Source organism: Ovis aries, chromosome 5 (genome assembly GCF_016772045.2).
Source record: "Ovis aries strain OAR_USU_Benz2616 breed Rambouillet chromosome 5, ARS-UI_Ramb_v3.0, whole genome shotgun sequence".
Classification (NCBI taxonomy): Eukaryota; Metazoa; Chordata; class Mammalia; order Artiodactyla; family Bovidae; genus Ovis; species Ovis aries.
In genome coordinates this window covers 18,523,108-18,537,506 of record NC_056058.1, presented here as the reverse complement: position 1 = coordinate 18,537,506, position 14,399 = coordinate 18,523,108, and the positions used below count along the sequence as shown (strand labels likewise).

General features: G+C 55.9%; 1 protein-coding gene across 1 annotated transcript; it reads right to left on the bottom strand.

Moving 5' to 3' along the window:
* Positions 1-3,853: 3,853 nt before the first annotated feature.
* Positions 3,854-12,115, bottom strand: TLE5 (TLE family member 5, transcriptional modulator). Its single transcript, XM_015095901.3, has 7 exons — positions 11,935-12,115; positions 10,705-10,802; positions 8,404-8,467; positions 7,016-7,060; positions 6,328-6,390; positions 5,031-5,105; positions 3,854-4,948 (listed from the first exon to the last, which is right to left on the bottom strand). The coding sequence occupies exons 1-7, from the start codon at positions 11,959-11,961 to the stop codon at positions 4,727-4,729; spliced, it is 594 nt and encodes a 197-aa protein (XP_014951387.1). The 5' UTR covers positions 11,962-12,115; the 3' UTR covers positions 3,854-4,726.
* Between the last annotated feature and the right edge of the window lie 2,284 nt (positions 12,116-14,399).

Sequence of the window (14,399 nt, the reverse complement as noted above, 5' to 3'; positions counted from 1 at the left end):
TTGCCACTGGGGCCTGTGGGAGGACATGATTGTATGCACAGGAACATCTTGGCTTAGAGAGAGTCAGGGACCTGCATACCCTGAAGCACAGGGATCCTCGCTGCTGGAAAGACCCTTAAAAAGGGGGAGAGGGTAGAAGAGGGACTCCCAGAAGGCCCTAGGGTCTGGGAGGAGGGTGGGTTAGTCAGAACAGTTGGGTTCACCAGGACCTGTGCCCCTGCAGCCCCCTCTGGGGTCCCTCTGCCCCTCCCCCTTGCCTCCCTCCCCCTCTTCTATTGCTCCTTCGCTCCCCGCCTTCCTCCCCTCCCCCACATCCCCCCTTCTTTCTTTCTCCCTCCTTTCCCTAACCCCCCTCCTTCCTCCTGCCTCTCCCTTCTCTCCCCTTACCCCCCTTCTCTTCATCCTCCCTCTCCCCCTCCTCCTCTCCCCCTTCCTTCCTCCCTCCTCTCCCCCTCCTCCCCTCCACCCTCCCCACCGCCCCCTCCTCCTCTTCCTCCCGCCTCATTAGGCGCGGCCGCGGCGCGGGGCCCATTAGCAGATCAATTAGCCGAGGTCGCCGGCGGCGTGGTCGTTAAGCGCGGGAGGCCGCGGCGGGGAGGGAGCCCTGAAGACCGCACTTCCGCCTGCCCCGGCTTCCCGGCTGCGATTGCTCCCACTCTCCCGCCCCAAGACCCTCTGGTCACGCGCCCCACAGCAGACTCCAGGGCCCTCGCTTTACCGTTCCCAGCCCTACGGGCCCCTTTTTCTTTGGAGCAGAGCCCCCCGCCCCCGCCACGCCCTTCATCTGCCAGCTACATCAGTAATAGTACTAATAATATCAGCTGACTTCTCTTGAGCCCTTGCAGGCTTTCTGCTAATCCTCGGAACAATTTCCCAGAAACAGATCAGACAAGTGACTTCACTTTCCTTTCTGCCTCGGTTTCTATCCATACACCCACTGACCCATTTTGTATTTTCCCAACGCATGTGTCTATCTGGCCACAAGGGTGGGGACTTAAGTCTTTCCTTTTCCTTCCCTGCTGTCCCCAGGGCTCAGAGTAGGAGCTCAGTATGTTTTTGTTTTTTAAAGGAAGAATGAATGAATGCCGGGGTCCATGATAGGATCTTCATGACAACGGTGTGATTATACCCATTTCACAGATAGGGAAAACCAAGACCCAGAGCAGTGTGAAGCTGCTTGCTTGCTCGAATCACCTTGCTGTGAGAGGAAGAGTCAGGATTTAAGCCCAGGCTGGAGACTCTGTGTCCAGAACCATTATGAGATGTATTAGTAATAGCTGTTGTTCCCATCCCAGTTGAAATTTTCATAGTACCAGGGAAACTTGCTTTGTGAAGAAAGGTCAGAAAAATGATTTCTTGGGATTTGGGGGGATTAGAACCCAAGGGAGGGGGGGGGGAAGTCACTGTTCCAGAACAGCATGTGCAATGGTCTCTATTCAAGGAAAGGCAAAATGTTTCAACCTGGCTCTAGCCTGCTGAGGAGGAATAATTAGAATGGTGGGTAGCAGATCCTCAGGGTGTCCTGGTCCTAGAATTTATTCCTAGGGCCACAGAGTTCAGTTCAGTCGCTCAGTCGTGTCCGATTCTTTGCGACCCCATGAATCGCAGCACACCAGGCCTCCCTGTCCATCACCATCTCTCGCAGTTCACTCAGACTCACGTCCATTGAGTCCGTGATGCCATCCAGCCATCTCATCCTCGGTTGTCCCCTTCTCCTCCTGCCCCCAATCCCTCCCAGCATCAGAGTCTTTTCCAATGAGTCAACTCTTCCCATGAGGTGGCCAAAGTACTGGAGTTTCAGCTTTAGCAATCATTCCTTCCAAAGAAATCCCAGGGCTGATCTCCTTCAGAATGGACTGGTTGGATCTCCTTGCAGTCCAAGGGACTCGCAAGAGTCTTCTCCAACACTACAGTTGAAAAGCACCAATTCTTCGGCACTCAGCCTTCTTCACAGTCCAACTCTCACATCCATACATGACCACAGGAAAAACCATACATAGCCTTGACTAGACGGACCTTAGTCGGCAAAGTAATGTCTCTGCTAGGGCCACAGAGGCCAAAGATAATCTAGTCTTTGAAACATTTTTTAAAATTTTGAGAAAAAAAAAAAAAAAGATACCCCCCCTGCCGGGATTTACCTGGCAGTCCAGTGGTTAAGACTCCATACTCCTAATGCAGGGATTCGATCCCCCTGCCTGGGAACTAGATCCTGCCTGCCACATGGCAAAAAGATAAAAATTGTGAAGTAGAACACACAGAAGAGTGCCCAGATTATCATTTGATCACTTATCACAAAATGAATACACTCACGTAATCAGCCCCCAAGCTTCCATCATGGGTAGAAGTCTGCTTGGGTAACCCCATGACATGTGAAACTATATAGGTCACTTGGACCTGTTGTTCTCTATATAAATGGAATCACACAGCATCTTCTCTTTTGTACTTGGCTCTTTCAGTGTTCTGTGTGTGTGCTGCAGGTGTTGAGTGAGGTGGTTTCTGGTTCTTTTTCTGACTGCATAGTATTCCATAGGCAGCTGGTATCACAAATTACCCTTCTGCCCTTTGATGGACAGCTGGTAGTTTCCAGTTTGGGGCAATAATGACTTGTTACAGCTGCTCTGAACACTCTGGTGGCATGCCTGTTGCATGGATCTAACATTGAAGTCCAGGGGCATTGCTGGGTGCCAAGCAGTCTTTTGGAGGCAGATGTTAACAGTTTATATTCCCCAAGTCACAGAGATGAGTTTTGGGGGTTTTTGCTATTGTTGTTGCAGCATGTGGGATCTAGCTTCCCGACCAAGGATTGAACCCTGGCCCCCTGCATTGGGAACACAGAGTCTTAACCACTGGATCACTGGGGAAGTACCTGCATTAACATATGAGGATACATGTTAACCAGGGAGTGGTCTTATTACATTGATTTTTGCATGTGATTTCTCTGTAGTGGGGGAGGCAGTGGGGTGCAGAAGGAGGGTCCCCCTGTCCCCTCTACACCTTCTTTTTCTCTTGAGGGACAGAAGACATTTTCTCTGAAGTTGGCTGTCCATCACTACCCCTTGCCTCATTCCCTGTGCCCTTGGCCACCTGGAAAGCCACTGGATCAGGCAGATAGTTGAGAATTCCCTGGTCTCCTCATGCTCCTAGTCCCTTGAGAGTGAGAGTTCTATGCCAAGAAGCCCTGGCAAAGATCTTGCAAGATGGAAGATACTGCAAAGTCAAAATGACAGCTCCCACTCTCCAACCCGCTCCTTGCCCTCAGCCCTATATCCTGGGTGGGGAGACTGATGTTCTCTTGACTGAAGTGCCAGGTGCCCTAGGGAACCACCTTTCCTCCTGGCTCCCCCTCCCCAGGTGGTCCAGCTTGGATGCAGGGGCGTGAAGGCAGGCTCCAAGTGGTCCTTGGAGAGTTGAGGTCCAGCCAGGAATCAGTTCTCTGATCTGGAAGAAGCCATCTGTAATGCACGCACAGTGACTGCTCATGGTCTTAACATCTGTCTCTTAAGGGTAAAGAATTTCACTTAGGAACCATCTGGCCTGAGGCTCAGAAACCAGTCCCACCACTTATGCTCAGTGACCCCTTAGCTTTTCTGAGTCCTTTTGCCTACTTGTCAAAACAGCTGACCAGACCTCAAACACCTAGGCTTTACTGTGTGACCTCGAGCCTCCATCTGACCATCTCTGGGCTAGGGACTGCGTTCAGGAGCTAAATTATATTTACAAGCTGGACTCAGGACTGTTCATATCCAGTCCCGTAACAGAGGAGGGGCCTGAGGCTTGAAGGAGGCCCCCCTCCTCCCCTGGGAAGGGAGTCACCGCGGGGCAGCCCACAACACAGAGGCAGAAACACAGCAACCAACCTTCTCACGTCTTTATTTGAAAGGCACAGCTAAGCCCACCCTCGATACAGCATTTTCACTTCTCTCCGTAGAGATCAAACGACTGAACACAACAAAAGCTGACAGTCTAAAAGGCTATATACAGACACAGGTGTGGGTGTTGCTTTTTTTTTTTTTTTTAACATTTTTGTCTTTTTCCTTTTTTTAATATCCCTTTTCTTAAAAGACAAGCTAGTATACTGGAAAAGGGGGGGGGAATAAAAACCAAGACAACTTGAGTACCCTCATCTTTATTCGGGAAGGGGAGAAAGGGAGTTCTGAGTTGCTGGCCCCACTGTTGCCCTGGGGCTAAGCTTGCTGTCGGTGGCCCCTCTTTCTTTTGTGGGTGCGGGCATCAGGAACTCATGGAGGGTGAGTGGGTGGGAGGGGGAGACGCGGGGTGCCCAGGGTGGGGAGGGGCAGCTAGCATTGTGTTTGCATGCAGTGCCAGAATGGGAGGCTGGGGTGGGGGCCCCCTCCTGGCGGGCAGACTGTCAGTTACATGTGTGTGAATCAGGGAAATGCAGGGGGTGTTGGACCTCTTGAGGTTTTGCTCCCTTAGGACCTGGCCTCCCCTATGTCTCCAGGCCTCAGCTTGCCTCATCTGTGGTATGAGTGGGTACTGACCCATTCAGTCTACAGGGGAGGAGGAGGCCAGGAATTAGGGGTAGGAGCCAAGCCAGGGTAGGGCACAGAAGCAGGGCGACAGCCCCAGCAGGCAGCTAACATAAATACTACCAGAGTTTGGCCAATCCCAAGCTATCACTGTGTCTCGCGTGCTGAACCTTCCTCTCTCTCAGTGTTTGTCTCCCCTCTGTCCCACCCCCCACCCTCCCCATCCCAGCCGCCCACTAATCCGACTTCTCGCCGTCGTCCTCCTGGTGGGTGTCACCGTCATGCCCGTTTTTGTCTTCCTTGGAGAGGTGGGCCTGGGAGCCCAGCGCTGACAGAGAGAGGAGGCCGGTGCCCGCGCTGACCGCCGGCAGAGAAGGGGGCTGCAGCCCCACAGGCAGGGGGGTCAGGGGCAGGGCCAGAGCCTGCAGCTGAGACAGCTGGTGGGCTTGGAGCTGCTGCTGCAGTACACAAACAGGGGAGCATTAGCCCCCTTGAGCCCACCTGTCCCTCCCCCATCCCCCCACAAGACCCCAGACGTACTCGGATGATGGAGTTCAGCTCAGGAGCAGTGACCTGCTTAGCCCTCTCGATGGCTCCCAAGACCTGCTGCTGGTGCTGGAAAGTGGGGGGTGGGGGATGGAGAGGTGACAGATGATTCACCCCGTCTTGTTGGGATTTGTGGCACAGAGCCCAGAAGTCCCACTCCCATCTGCACTGTTAGAGCCCTCCCTCTCCTCGATTTCCCATCTCTCCCCTCAGGAAACTCCCCTCTCTCCAGGTGATTCCTTTCACAAAGCCTCAGTCTCTTCATCTGGAAAATGGGATACATAGAGATGCACAGAAGGCCCAAAGGGCTTGGTACCAGAATCTTAGGAAACCGTGGACTATGACCAATGCCACATGCAAAGAAGTCAAAGCTTGTTAAGAGCTCAGACCAGGACTGCTAATGGAAGAGATCTGAGGTCTGCTAACCCAAGCTCCTCTTCCTCCGCAGCCGTGAAGGCCCAGTGAATTCTGGCACAGCTGGGGTACGAGTCGAGGTTCGGGGCAATCCCCAGCTTTCCCTGAAAATTTGTCTCTTTGGCTATCAGATGCTAAAATCTGCCAAGCTCCTTTTGTGCCTTGGCTACCAGGGAGCCCCTGCTATGAAAGGAAACCATAAAGCTAGATTTTCAGGGCCCTAAGAATCTCCTTCTCTGGGGCTTCCATGGTGTCCTCCTGGAATTGTCCCTGGGCATCATCCCCTGTGGGACCCTAAGGTACCAGCAGAGTTTAAAAAGGAAATGATGAATTATCAGCGGTAAATCTGGCAGAGAGCAGAGGGGTCTTACGTGACCCAGACGTGTGTGTGCGCGTACAGTGGGCTTCACACCGAGAATCCCAGGAAACAGAAGAGGAAGACTTGGGTGCATAGACCTTTGCGTGTCCATGTGCTTGTGTGTCTATGTTTTGCATCTGTGCATTTGTCTATTGCATCTGTGTCTGTCTGTATGTCTGCCTCTGTGTGCAGAGTGCCTTCCTGTACACCCAGCGGCCAGCAGGACCAGGCAGACGAATCTCAGGAAGGTGAAAGGCAGAAACAAAATTCTTGGTGCAGTGTTCGGCAATGTAGCTGACGTTTTTACGGTGCAATGACTCACGCAGGCTGGGAATTCCACAGCAGGGTGAGGTCCTTCCCTTCACCCCTGGGGTTTCTCCTGCACAGACTGGCTGATGGCTGGGAGGTCCAGAGAAGGCAGTCGTGTGCCCTGGGGCACACAGATGCCTACAGAGGGGTGGGGCTGAGGGAAGTTCAGGGTCTATCTCCTCCCAGCAGACCCCCGGGGGCTCTGCTCACCTCTTGGGACAGGTAGGGCAGGACCTGGGCACATATCCCATTTAGCCTCTTGACGATTTCAGCCTGGAACAGACAGACACTTCAGCCCTGGGCAGCAGCCAGCCAGGGCAGGTGCAGACCAGCCCTGGAAAGCCCAGCGGTTCTGTCTAATCCAAGAGGAGGCCGGCAAGTCCCAGGATCATATCGACTCATCAGGCCCATGGGCACCCGATCAGCAGCAAAAGTGGCCCCGGGGGCTGAGTCTCTGAGGGTAGCTAAGAGCCCAGGACAGAGCGAAATCCAGGCCCAGTGGCTTGGGGTCTGGGTGGCCCTGGAAAGATGCCCGATGCCTCACAGGTAGTGAGCATTCCGTGAGAGGGAGGGAGGAAGAGGTCGGGGCAGCTGGCATCAGAATTCTCTAACACACCTGAGATAGGGTTTGGAGGGTGGGTTGGCAGGTCATATCACCCCCCTCCCCCAGGGCTGTCACAAAAGAGAGACAATGGAGTGAGGGTGGCAGGTCCTGGGAAAGCCTCTGCCCTCCCCCTCAGGGAGAGCAACCTCCCAGGGAGGCCTGAGAAAGAACAGAAGTGGGGGGGCTCCGGAGGTAACAGGATACCAAGGCAGTCTTGGTTCTCAGCCAAGGGGTGGCGGGTTCCTACCTGCCTGGGCGGGGCAGGGGGGCGGAGGAGGGGGGAAGGGGGCATACCTGCTTGTGCATCTCGATGTTCAAGCCATAGGACATCTCGTAGTACTGTGTAGGGGGGAGACAGAAATGGGGGTGGGTGAAGGATGTGAGGTTCCAGAGACAAAAGACACAGGGGAAGTGACAGAGAGAGACAAAGAGGGGGAGAAAGAGAGAGGTAGGAGGAGGGGAGGGCAGGCGAGAGAGATGGAGTCGGAAGCGGGGAGACACCCACACCTGGAGCTGGGGCCCAGGTGCCTGGTGAGGATGCTAGGGACGCCAGTGGGGCCCTGAATGCCCCATTTCTGGAATAATGACCTCAACCCCTACACACACACACACACACACACACACGCACGCACGCACGCACACACACACGCACACACACACAGGCACACACACACTCCAAGGCTCCTAATCTTTTATCTTTATGTGTCTTGTCTGCGGGTGGCCCCGGACTCCAGGGAAGTTTGTCTTCCTGGGTATAAATAATCGAGGATAAACAAATCCTGTTGGGTCTGCCTTTGGGGCCAGCGCCCCCCCTCCTCATGCCCCACATCTGACCCTGCACCTCCCCTGCTCTAAACCTTCCTATGACTCCCCATCACCCCCCAGGGAAGATAGGGGGAGAAAGCCAGGTTTGTGTGGTCTCCCCTTCTCTGCCCAGCTGGCTCCTATCCATTCATCAGGACCCCAGCTGCAGTGCCTCCTTCTCCATGCAGTCTTTCTCCAAACAGGAGCATACCCTTCTGGAGTGCCCCAGCCCCATCCCTCTGAATCCAGAGGTTCCTTGTCCAGCTCTGCCTCCCCCATGGCCTGGGGGAAGTGGGCTCTGGGCTGGGCTTAGGCAGGGGTTTTGATGCAGAAATCACCACCTGGTGCATATGAAGCGAAGCAAGTGATTCCAGCAGTGTGCAGGGGCAGGGTCTCCAATGTCAGGCCCAAGAAGGAAGTGTCACCCCCTCCCTCCCTTCCACCCACCCACCTCAAAAGAGTGTCAGCCTCCTGCCTGGGGAAGGGGGCCCTCCAGGAGTCCTCCTCCAAGCTTGGACTAGGAGGGGTTAAGCCTGGGATGCTTAGACAGTGGGGGTGGGGAGGGGAGGGATCAACAACCCCCCTCTAACCCCAGTTCCTGGCTTTCACAGCCACTGGCTCCTCCGCTGCCAAGGACAGCCAGGGACCTGGCAGGCCCAGGCCGCAACCCGGTGGCTTGGCACCTCGGCCACTGCCTGGGCCGGCAGCCAGGCCAACAAGATTAACTCAGCCCGGCCAGGGGCTGGCTGAGCGGAGAGCAGACCCTGACTTCTCGCACATCCCAGAGGAGATGGCCAGGGTTCAGACAGCAGCTGCCAGTGCTGGAGGGGGACCTGGGGTCCTCTGGCCCTGCCCACCAGACCCCCGGGCTGGCTTACCATCACGTAATGACGCTGCATTTCTGACTTCTCGCTGGCCAGCTTGTCACATTCGAGTTTCAGACTGAAGAAGAAGAGGGGGAGGGCCAGGGCTGGGATGATGTCCCCCTCATTGTGCAAGGGAGCCCCAAACTTTGGTGGGGGTCAGAGAGAAGAGGGGGGAAGGGGACCCAAAGGTGCCTTAGCTGGAAACTGGGGATGATGAAACCCACCTTGAAGATGTGGGGGTGGAGAAAGCAATGAAAATAATAAAAACAGAAGTCAGAGCAAATATCCTGACTGTAGGTCAGACAGGGATTCAAAGAAACTTTTTCCTATCATGAAATCCAACGAGGTCAGGGCTGTTAACGTCAGTCTCCTTCATAAAAATGATGCAATGGATGCTCAGAGAGGTTGAGTGAACAGGCTCAAGGTCACACAGCCAGGAAGCTGGCTTCAAAGGCCATACTCCCACCCACTGGGCAAAACTCTCCAGCAAAGAAGGAATAAACAGACATTGCTGAGAGGTTACAAGGGCCCAGAGCCCACTGGCAGGGCTCTGGACTGAATTCAGTAAGGAATCTTCAAAGGCCCCCAGCCCATCTTGTGACCTCTGATTTCCATGGTTGGGGGAGGGGTATAAATTTCTATCACTGGATAATAGAGCTGGTGATCCCCCTCCTCTCTTGGGTTGCCCCAGCAAGGATGAGCTTTGGATATTTCTCAAAGGCCCCCAAGGGGGTGTCAGGGTGACAGGTAGAGAGCTGAGGCCACAAACTCAACTAGATAAACTGGGTCCAAAGTTCAGTCCCGCCACTCTGATGCTGTGTGACTCTGGGCAAACGCCTCTACCTCTCCGGGCCTTGGTCGCTGAGTCTGCTGAGCTCCAGCCTCCGGGGTGGGGTGGTGAGGACAAGAAGAATTAAGACCAGAAATGCTCTTCATGTTGGCATACAGTAAGTACCCAATAAATATTTCATTCATCTTGTGGTCACCCCAGGGGACTTAGAGTTTCGTTCTGCCAGACTGACCATGACTTGTATACCTGGGTTCACAGGTGAGCCACACTTAGTCTAATTCTCTTTAAAAATGTCCATGTGCAATTTCATTCCAAATTCGGCATTTCTGGCCTTTCCTGAGGGACTGGTAGATACTGGGACAGCCCCAACACAGTGGAAGCCCTCAGTGTACACCAGGAAGCCTAAGCCCAGCGAACAGAGACTGTGAAGTTCAGAGATGGGGTGTGACCTATCTGAGGTCACACAGCGCTCTGGCAACATCTCTAGAACTGGATCGGCTCCAGTGGTCACTGTGATGTGTGCATGGGCCAGGCAGGGAGAGGGGACCCCCTGGAGAGGCTCAGAGAGGCCAGATCTGTTGGGCAAAGCCCCTAAACCCTCCATATCACAGGATCAGAACCTTCAATCAACTACACCTCCGATTCCTGATCTTTGAAATGGGCACAATGATAGGACAGCAGGGAAGACGAAACAAAAGGAAGTATGTTCACTCTTCAGCAAATGGGGAGAATGGGCAGTACCCTCTAAAGAACAAATATATCACTCTTTCCAATTTCTTCTTGCAGAAATCCCAGGATCCTTCAAAAAATACTTCTGTGTGGGTAAATAGATCCAGGGAGGCCCCAAACCCCACTGGTATATAGACTCCCCATCTGATTCCCAGGCAAAGACCACTCTGCAGCACAGCCTTGAGGATCTGCTTCCTTCAGTCCAGAGATGGGATCTAAATCTTGCTACTTTCTTGCTGTGCAACCTCAAAAAATCTCTGGGCTTAAGTTTTTCCAAATGTAAAATGAAAAATAAATAGTTCCTTTCTCTTTAGATCAGGCACATGGCAAAACCCTTTAGCAATGTCAGATTCAATTCTGGAGGGAGAATCACCTTCCTGCTGGGTGGCAGGAACCCTTTCTCCAAAACCAGGCTACAGATCTGGGGCGGGGGTGGGGGGGGGAGGGCTTTGGGGAGGTGGAGAATCAATCACCAATTCTAGATGCTGGGGGTCTTTTATCCATTGGTGTGGAGGTGGGGAGAGGGGCTCTAAAACCAGACAACTGAGTCTGGGCAAATTATTGACATTTTTGATGCCTCAGATTTCTCATCTACAAAAATGGGACTGTTTTAAAGACTAAATGAATGTCATATCCCTGAAGTGGTAAAGACAGCGCCTGCCACTAAGACCTTCATGGCCTCTATTTTTTGGAGTCTGTATATAAAGCAGAGGCCACAATCTCCGCTCCAGGCCTCAGTCTGGAGCAAGGGGCTCCACCTTCTTCCGAGTTGGGACCACCAGCCCCCAGCTCACCTGTGGTACTGAGCCTGCAGCAGTTGAAACTCATCTTTGATGCGATCGCAGGAGTCCGAAGTAGTGAATTTGAGTTGCTGGGGGAGGTGCGACGAGCCCTGTGGGGAGGGGGCGGCGGCCCGGGTCAGGACCCCACAGGGCAGACATCCACCTCTCCCCCGCCACAGAGGCCCCAAGGCGGCGGCAGGCGCAGCTGCAGCGCCCCCCCCACCCGCCCCACTTCCCGGGCCCGTGTTTACAGCTCCTGGCGCGGCCCCCGCCCTCGCTTCCTGCCCCCGCCTCTCCCAGCGAGTCGAGGGGGGTGGGTGCGCCCTCTCGTCCTCCGCCACCCCCAGGCTGTGGGGGTGCGTCTGAAGGCCCGCCCTTGGTGGGGGGCAGGGTGCGCCCTCTACCGCGCCTCCAAAGCGCCGGGAGGGGGTGCACTCTGAGCGCCCAGTTGCCTCTGGGGGGAGGAGAACGTGTCCTAGAGAGACCCCCCCAAGTTGGGGGGGAATGAGGTTTCCTAGCCTAGTCCCCTTGGGGGAGGGGCATCTCTCACCGCCTGAAATTTCCGAGTGGGGGCACCCCTGATTCTGAGCACCCTTCCTCCAGGCCGCGCTCTTCCGGGAGGGGTGCGCCTTGGGTCTCCCCCCACTCCCGGACCCCGAAAGCACCCCCAGCCTTAGAGGTGCCTGGTGGGGCTTCCGGGGCGCCCTAGGCCTGAGGCCAAGGCCGCCGAGGCCCATCCTGGCTTGGGGGGGTTGGGGGCAGGGCCCGGGCTGGCGCGGGGTCGGGGGATCTAAGCTGGGAGCTGGAGGGGACCTGGCTTGGAACCTAGCGGGGTACTCTGGTCCCGGAAGCCGGGAGAGGGGCCGGGAGCTACGGGGGATGGGAGGGAGTCCGGGAGCTGGCGGCGGGGGTGGGGAGTAGCGCTGGGCCCAGAGCTAGAGGGGACTGGGCCCAGGAGTTGGGGGGGAGATGCCGAGCTGAGAGCTGGGGGGTGGGGGCGGCCCGGCTGGGATCTAGAGCTGGGGGCACAGGGCTTGGACCTGGAGAGGGGCGCTGAGTTTGGACCTGAGGGGGGGGTGCAGGGCCCGAACCTGAGGGAGGGAATGGTTCGGCTGGGAACTGGGGGGGCCGGGCCGGGACCTGGGGGGACGCAGGGCCCAGAGCTTGGGGGATGGCCCAGCCAGGAACTGGGGGTTGCCGGGCCCGGATGGGGTGGGCGCCGGGCCGGCGGGCCCCGCTTACCGAATGCCTGCTTTGTGGAAACATCATGTCAGTCGCGGCGGGGGGCGCGGGCTGCGCCCCGGCTGTGCGCCCCGGCTCGGGCTGCTCGGGGCGCCGGCGGCCGCGCCTTTGTCCCGGCGCCGATCGGCAGCTCCCGGGCCGCCGCCGCCGCCTCCCGCGCCCGGCCTCGCCCGCTTCCTGCGCCCCCTCCCCGCGCGCCCGGCCCCGGCGCGCCCCGGGCCCCGCTTCCTGCGCGCCCGGCGCCCCTCCCCGCCCCTCCCCGCCGCCCGCCTCCCCGCACGCCCGGCCGCCGCTCCTATTGTCTAATGGCGGCGACGCCGGCAGTGGCCGCGGCCTCGGCTGCGCGGAGGCTCCGGCTCCACCTGCTGCTGCCGCCGCCGCCGCCGCTTCTGCTTCCCGGGCCCCGTGCGCGCCGCCGAGGGGGGGGCGCGCGCCCGGGGAGGCCCGCGGATCCCCACCCATCCGCCTCCCCCGGGCAGGCCGGCGCGGTGACCTTGGGCCCGGCGCGCCCCCGCCGCGCCGCGGCCCCTGCTGGCCTGGTGGCCCGCACGGCCGCGCCTGGGCCTTGGTTTCCTCATGTGTCAGAGCCGGGGGGCCCTGCTGCCCCCATCGAAACCTCCGGCGCAGTCATGGCGCGACCCGGACGCGTGCCATGGACATGCTCTGTAACCTTGGCTCACGGGATGTTTTCTGAGCCTTGATTTCCTCTTCTGTAGAAAGGAGGTGGTGATAACCACCGAGCTCCTGGGAGCCATGGCTTCCACACACATTTATGGAGCGCCTACTGTGTACCAAGCCTCGCTCCGCTCCAGGATGTGGGGTGGGAGGGGATACAAAGTCCAGGCCCTGGTGGCCCTGGTGGAGATGTCATGAGACATAGAGACAAACCCATGAACCACATCCCTAGCAGGTCAGACAGTGGTAACACCTATGGGGAAAACAAACCAGGAGGGAGGGCCGGAAGGTGCGATTTTAAACAGAGGGAGGTCAGAGGGCCTCCTTGGCCTCTAAGAGGACCCAAAGGTGAGAGAAGGAGCTGGCAGGCTATGGGGGTAGTGGCTTAGTCAAGGAGGCAGAGTCAGCCAGCGCAAAGGCACTGAGGCAGCACTGCCTGGCACGGGGTGGGGGGTGGAGTGCTTGGGAGGAAATGAGGGCAGGGAGGCAGGGCCAGCAACTTCATGCATTCACATAGGGCCCCAGCTCCCAGAAGGGCTGTGCTCTGGTTAATGATCCGCCCTTGTGGTCTCTGGAAATTCCTAAATGATTTTTGAACAGGGTCCTCACAGTTTAGTTTTGTATTGAGCCCCGCAGCTTCTGTAGCTGGTGATAGGGAGGGACAGATGCTGCAGGGCCTGGTGGGCGGTGTGGAAGACATGGGCTTTTACTCTGAAGAGTGGTGGGAGCCCTGGAGGGCTGTGGGCAGAGGAGGGGCCGGGCCTGACTCAGACCTGGAAGAAGCTATTGAAATAATGCACGGTGAACCCAGTGCAAGTGCTAAAATACACAGGCTTTTAATAATCACCATCACCGGCATCATCAACTGTGCACCTACCTCCTGGATGAGTTTGACCTCTTTGGGCCTTGAGTCTTCCTGTCTGTAAAATGGAGTTTGGACCCTTGTCACCTTTCCTGGGCAGATGAGGGGTTAGGACTAGGTGGAGATGAATAAGCAAAACTGAAGGCTCTTCTGCCCCTAAAGCACTTGAAGATAAAAGAGCACTTTAACACCATATTTTTTCAGTTTGGTTGCTCAGTTGTGTCCAGTTCTTTGCAACCCCATGGACTGCAGCACACCAGGCTTTCCTGTTCATCACCAGCTCCCGGAATTTGCTCAAACTCATGTCTATCGACTCGTTGATGCCATCCAACCATCTCATCCTCTGTCGTCCCCTTCTCCTGTCTTCAATCTTTCCCAGCATCATATTTTTAATTTCTTTCCTTAGTTTTCAATTCAATTCAGTCGCTCAGCCATGTCCGACTCTTTGCGACCCCATGGACTGCAGCACGCCAGGCTTCCGTGTGCATCACCAACCATTTTTAGTTAGTTCTTTTTGTTTTTTCCCTGGCTATACAATGGAGCTTGTGGGATCTCAGTTGTCTGACCAGGGATTGAACCTGGGCCACGTCAGTGAAAGCCCATAACACCATATTTTTTTAAATAAAAATTAATGCCAAAAAATTCACCATGAAAAAATATCAATATATTAAATAAGGTAGGATCCAATGGGACCAGAGATGAATTAGTAAAATGTGGGGTTTCCTTAAATCCATTGCTGGAAGAGGAAAGTCACAAATTTTTAGTAAGTTTACTGTTCCTGGACTAGTAACCCTGGCAGTCCAGTGGTTAGGACTCGTTGCTTCCACTGCTTTGGTTGAGGAACCAAGTGGCATGGTTGGGGAAGCGAGTGGCATGGATAAAAAAAAAAAGTTATAGAAAGTTTTCTGTTCCTAACCGTCCTCGTCCT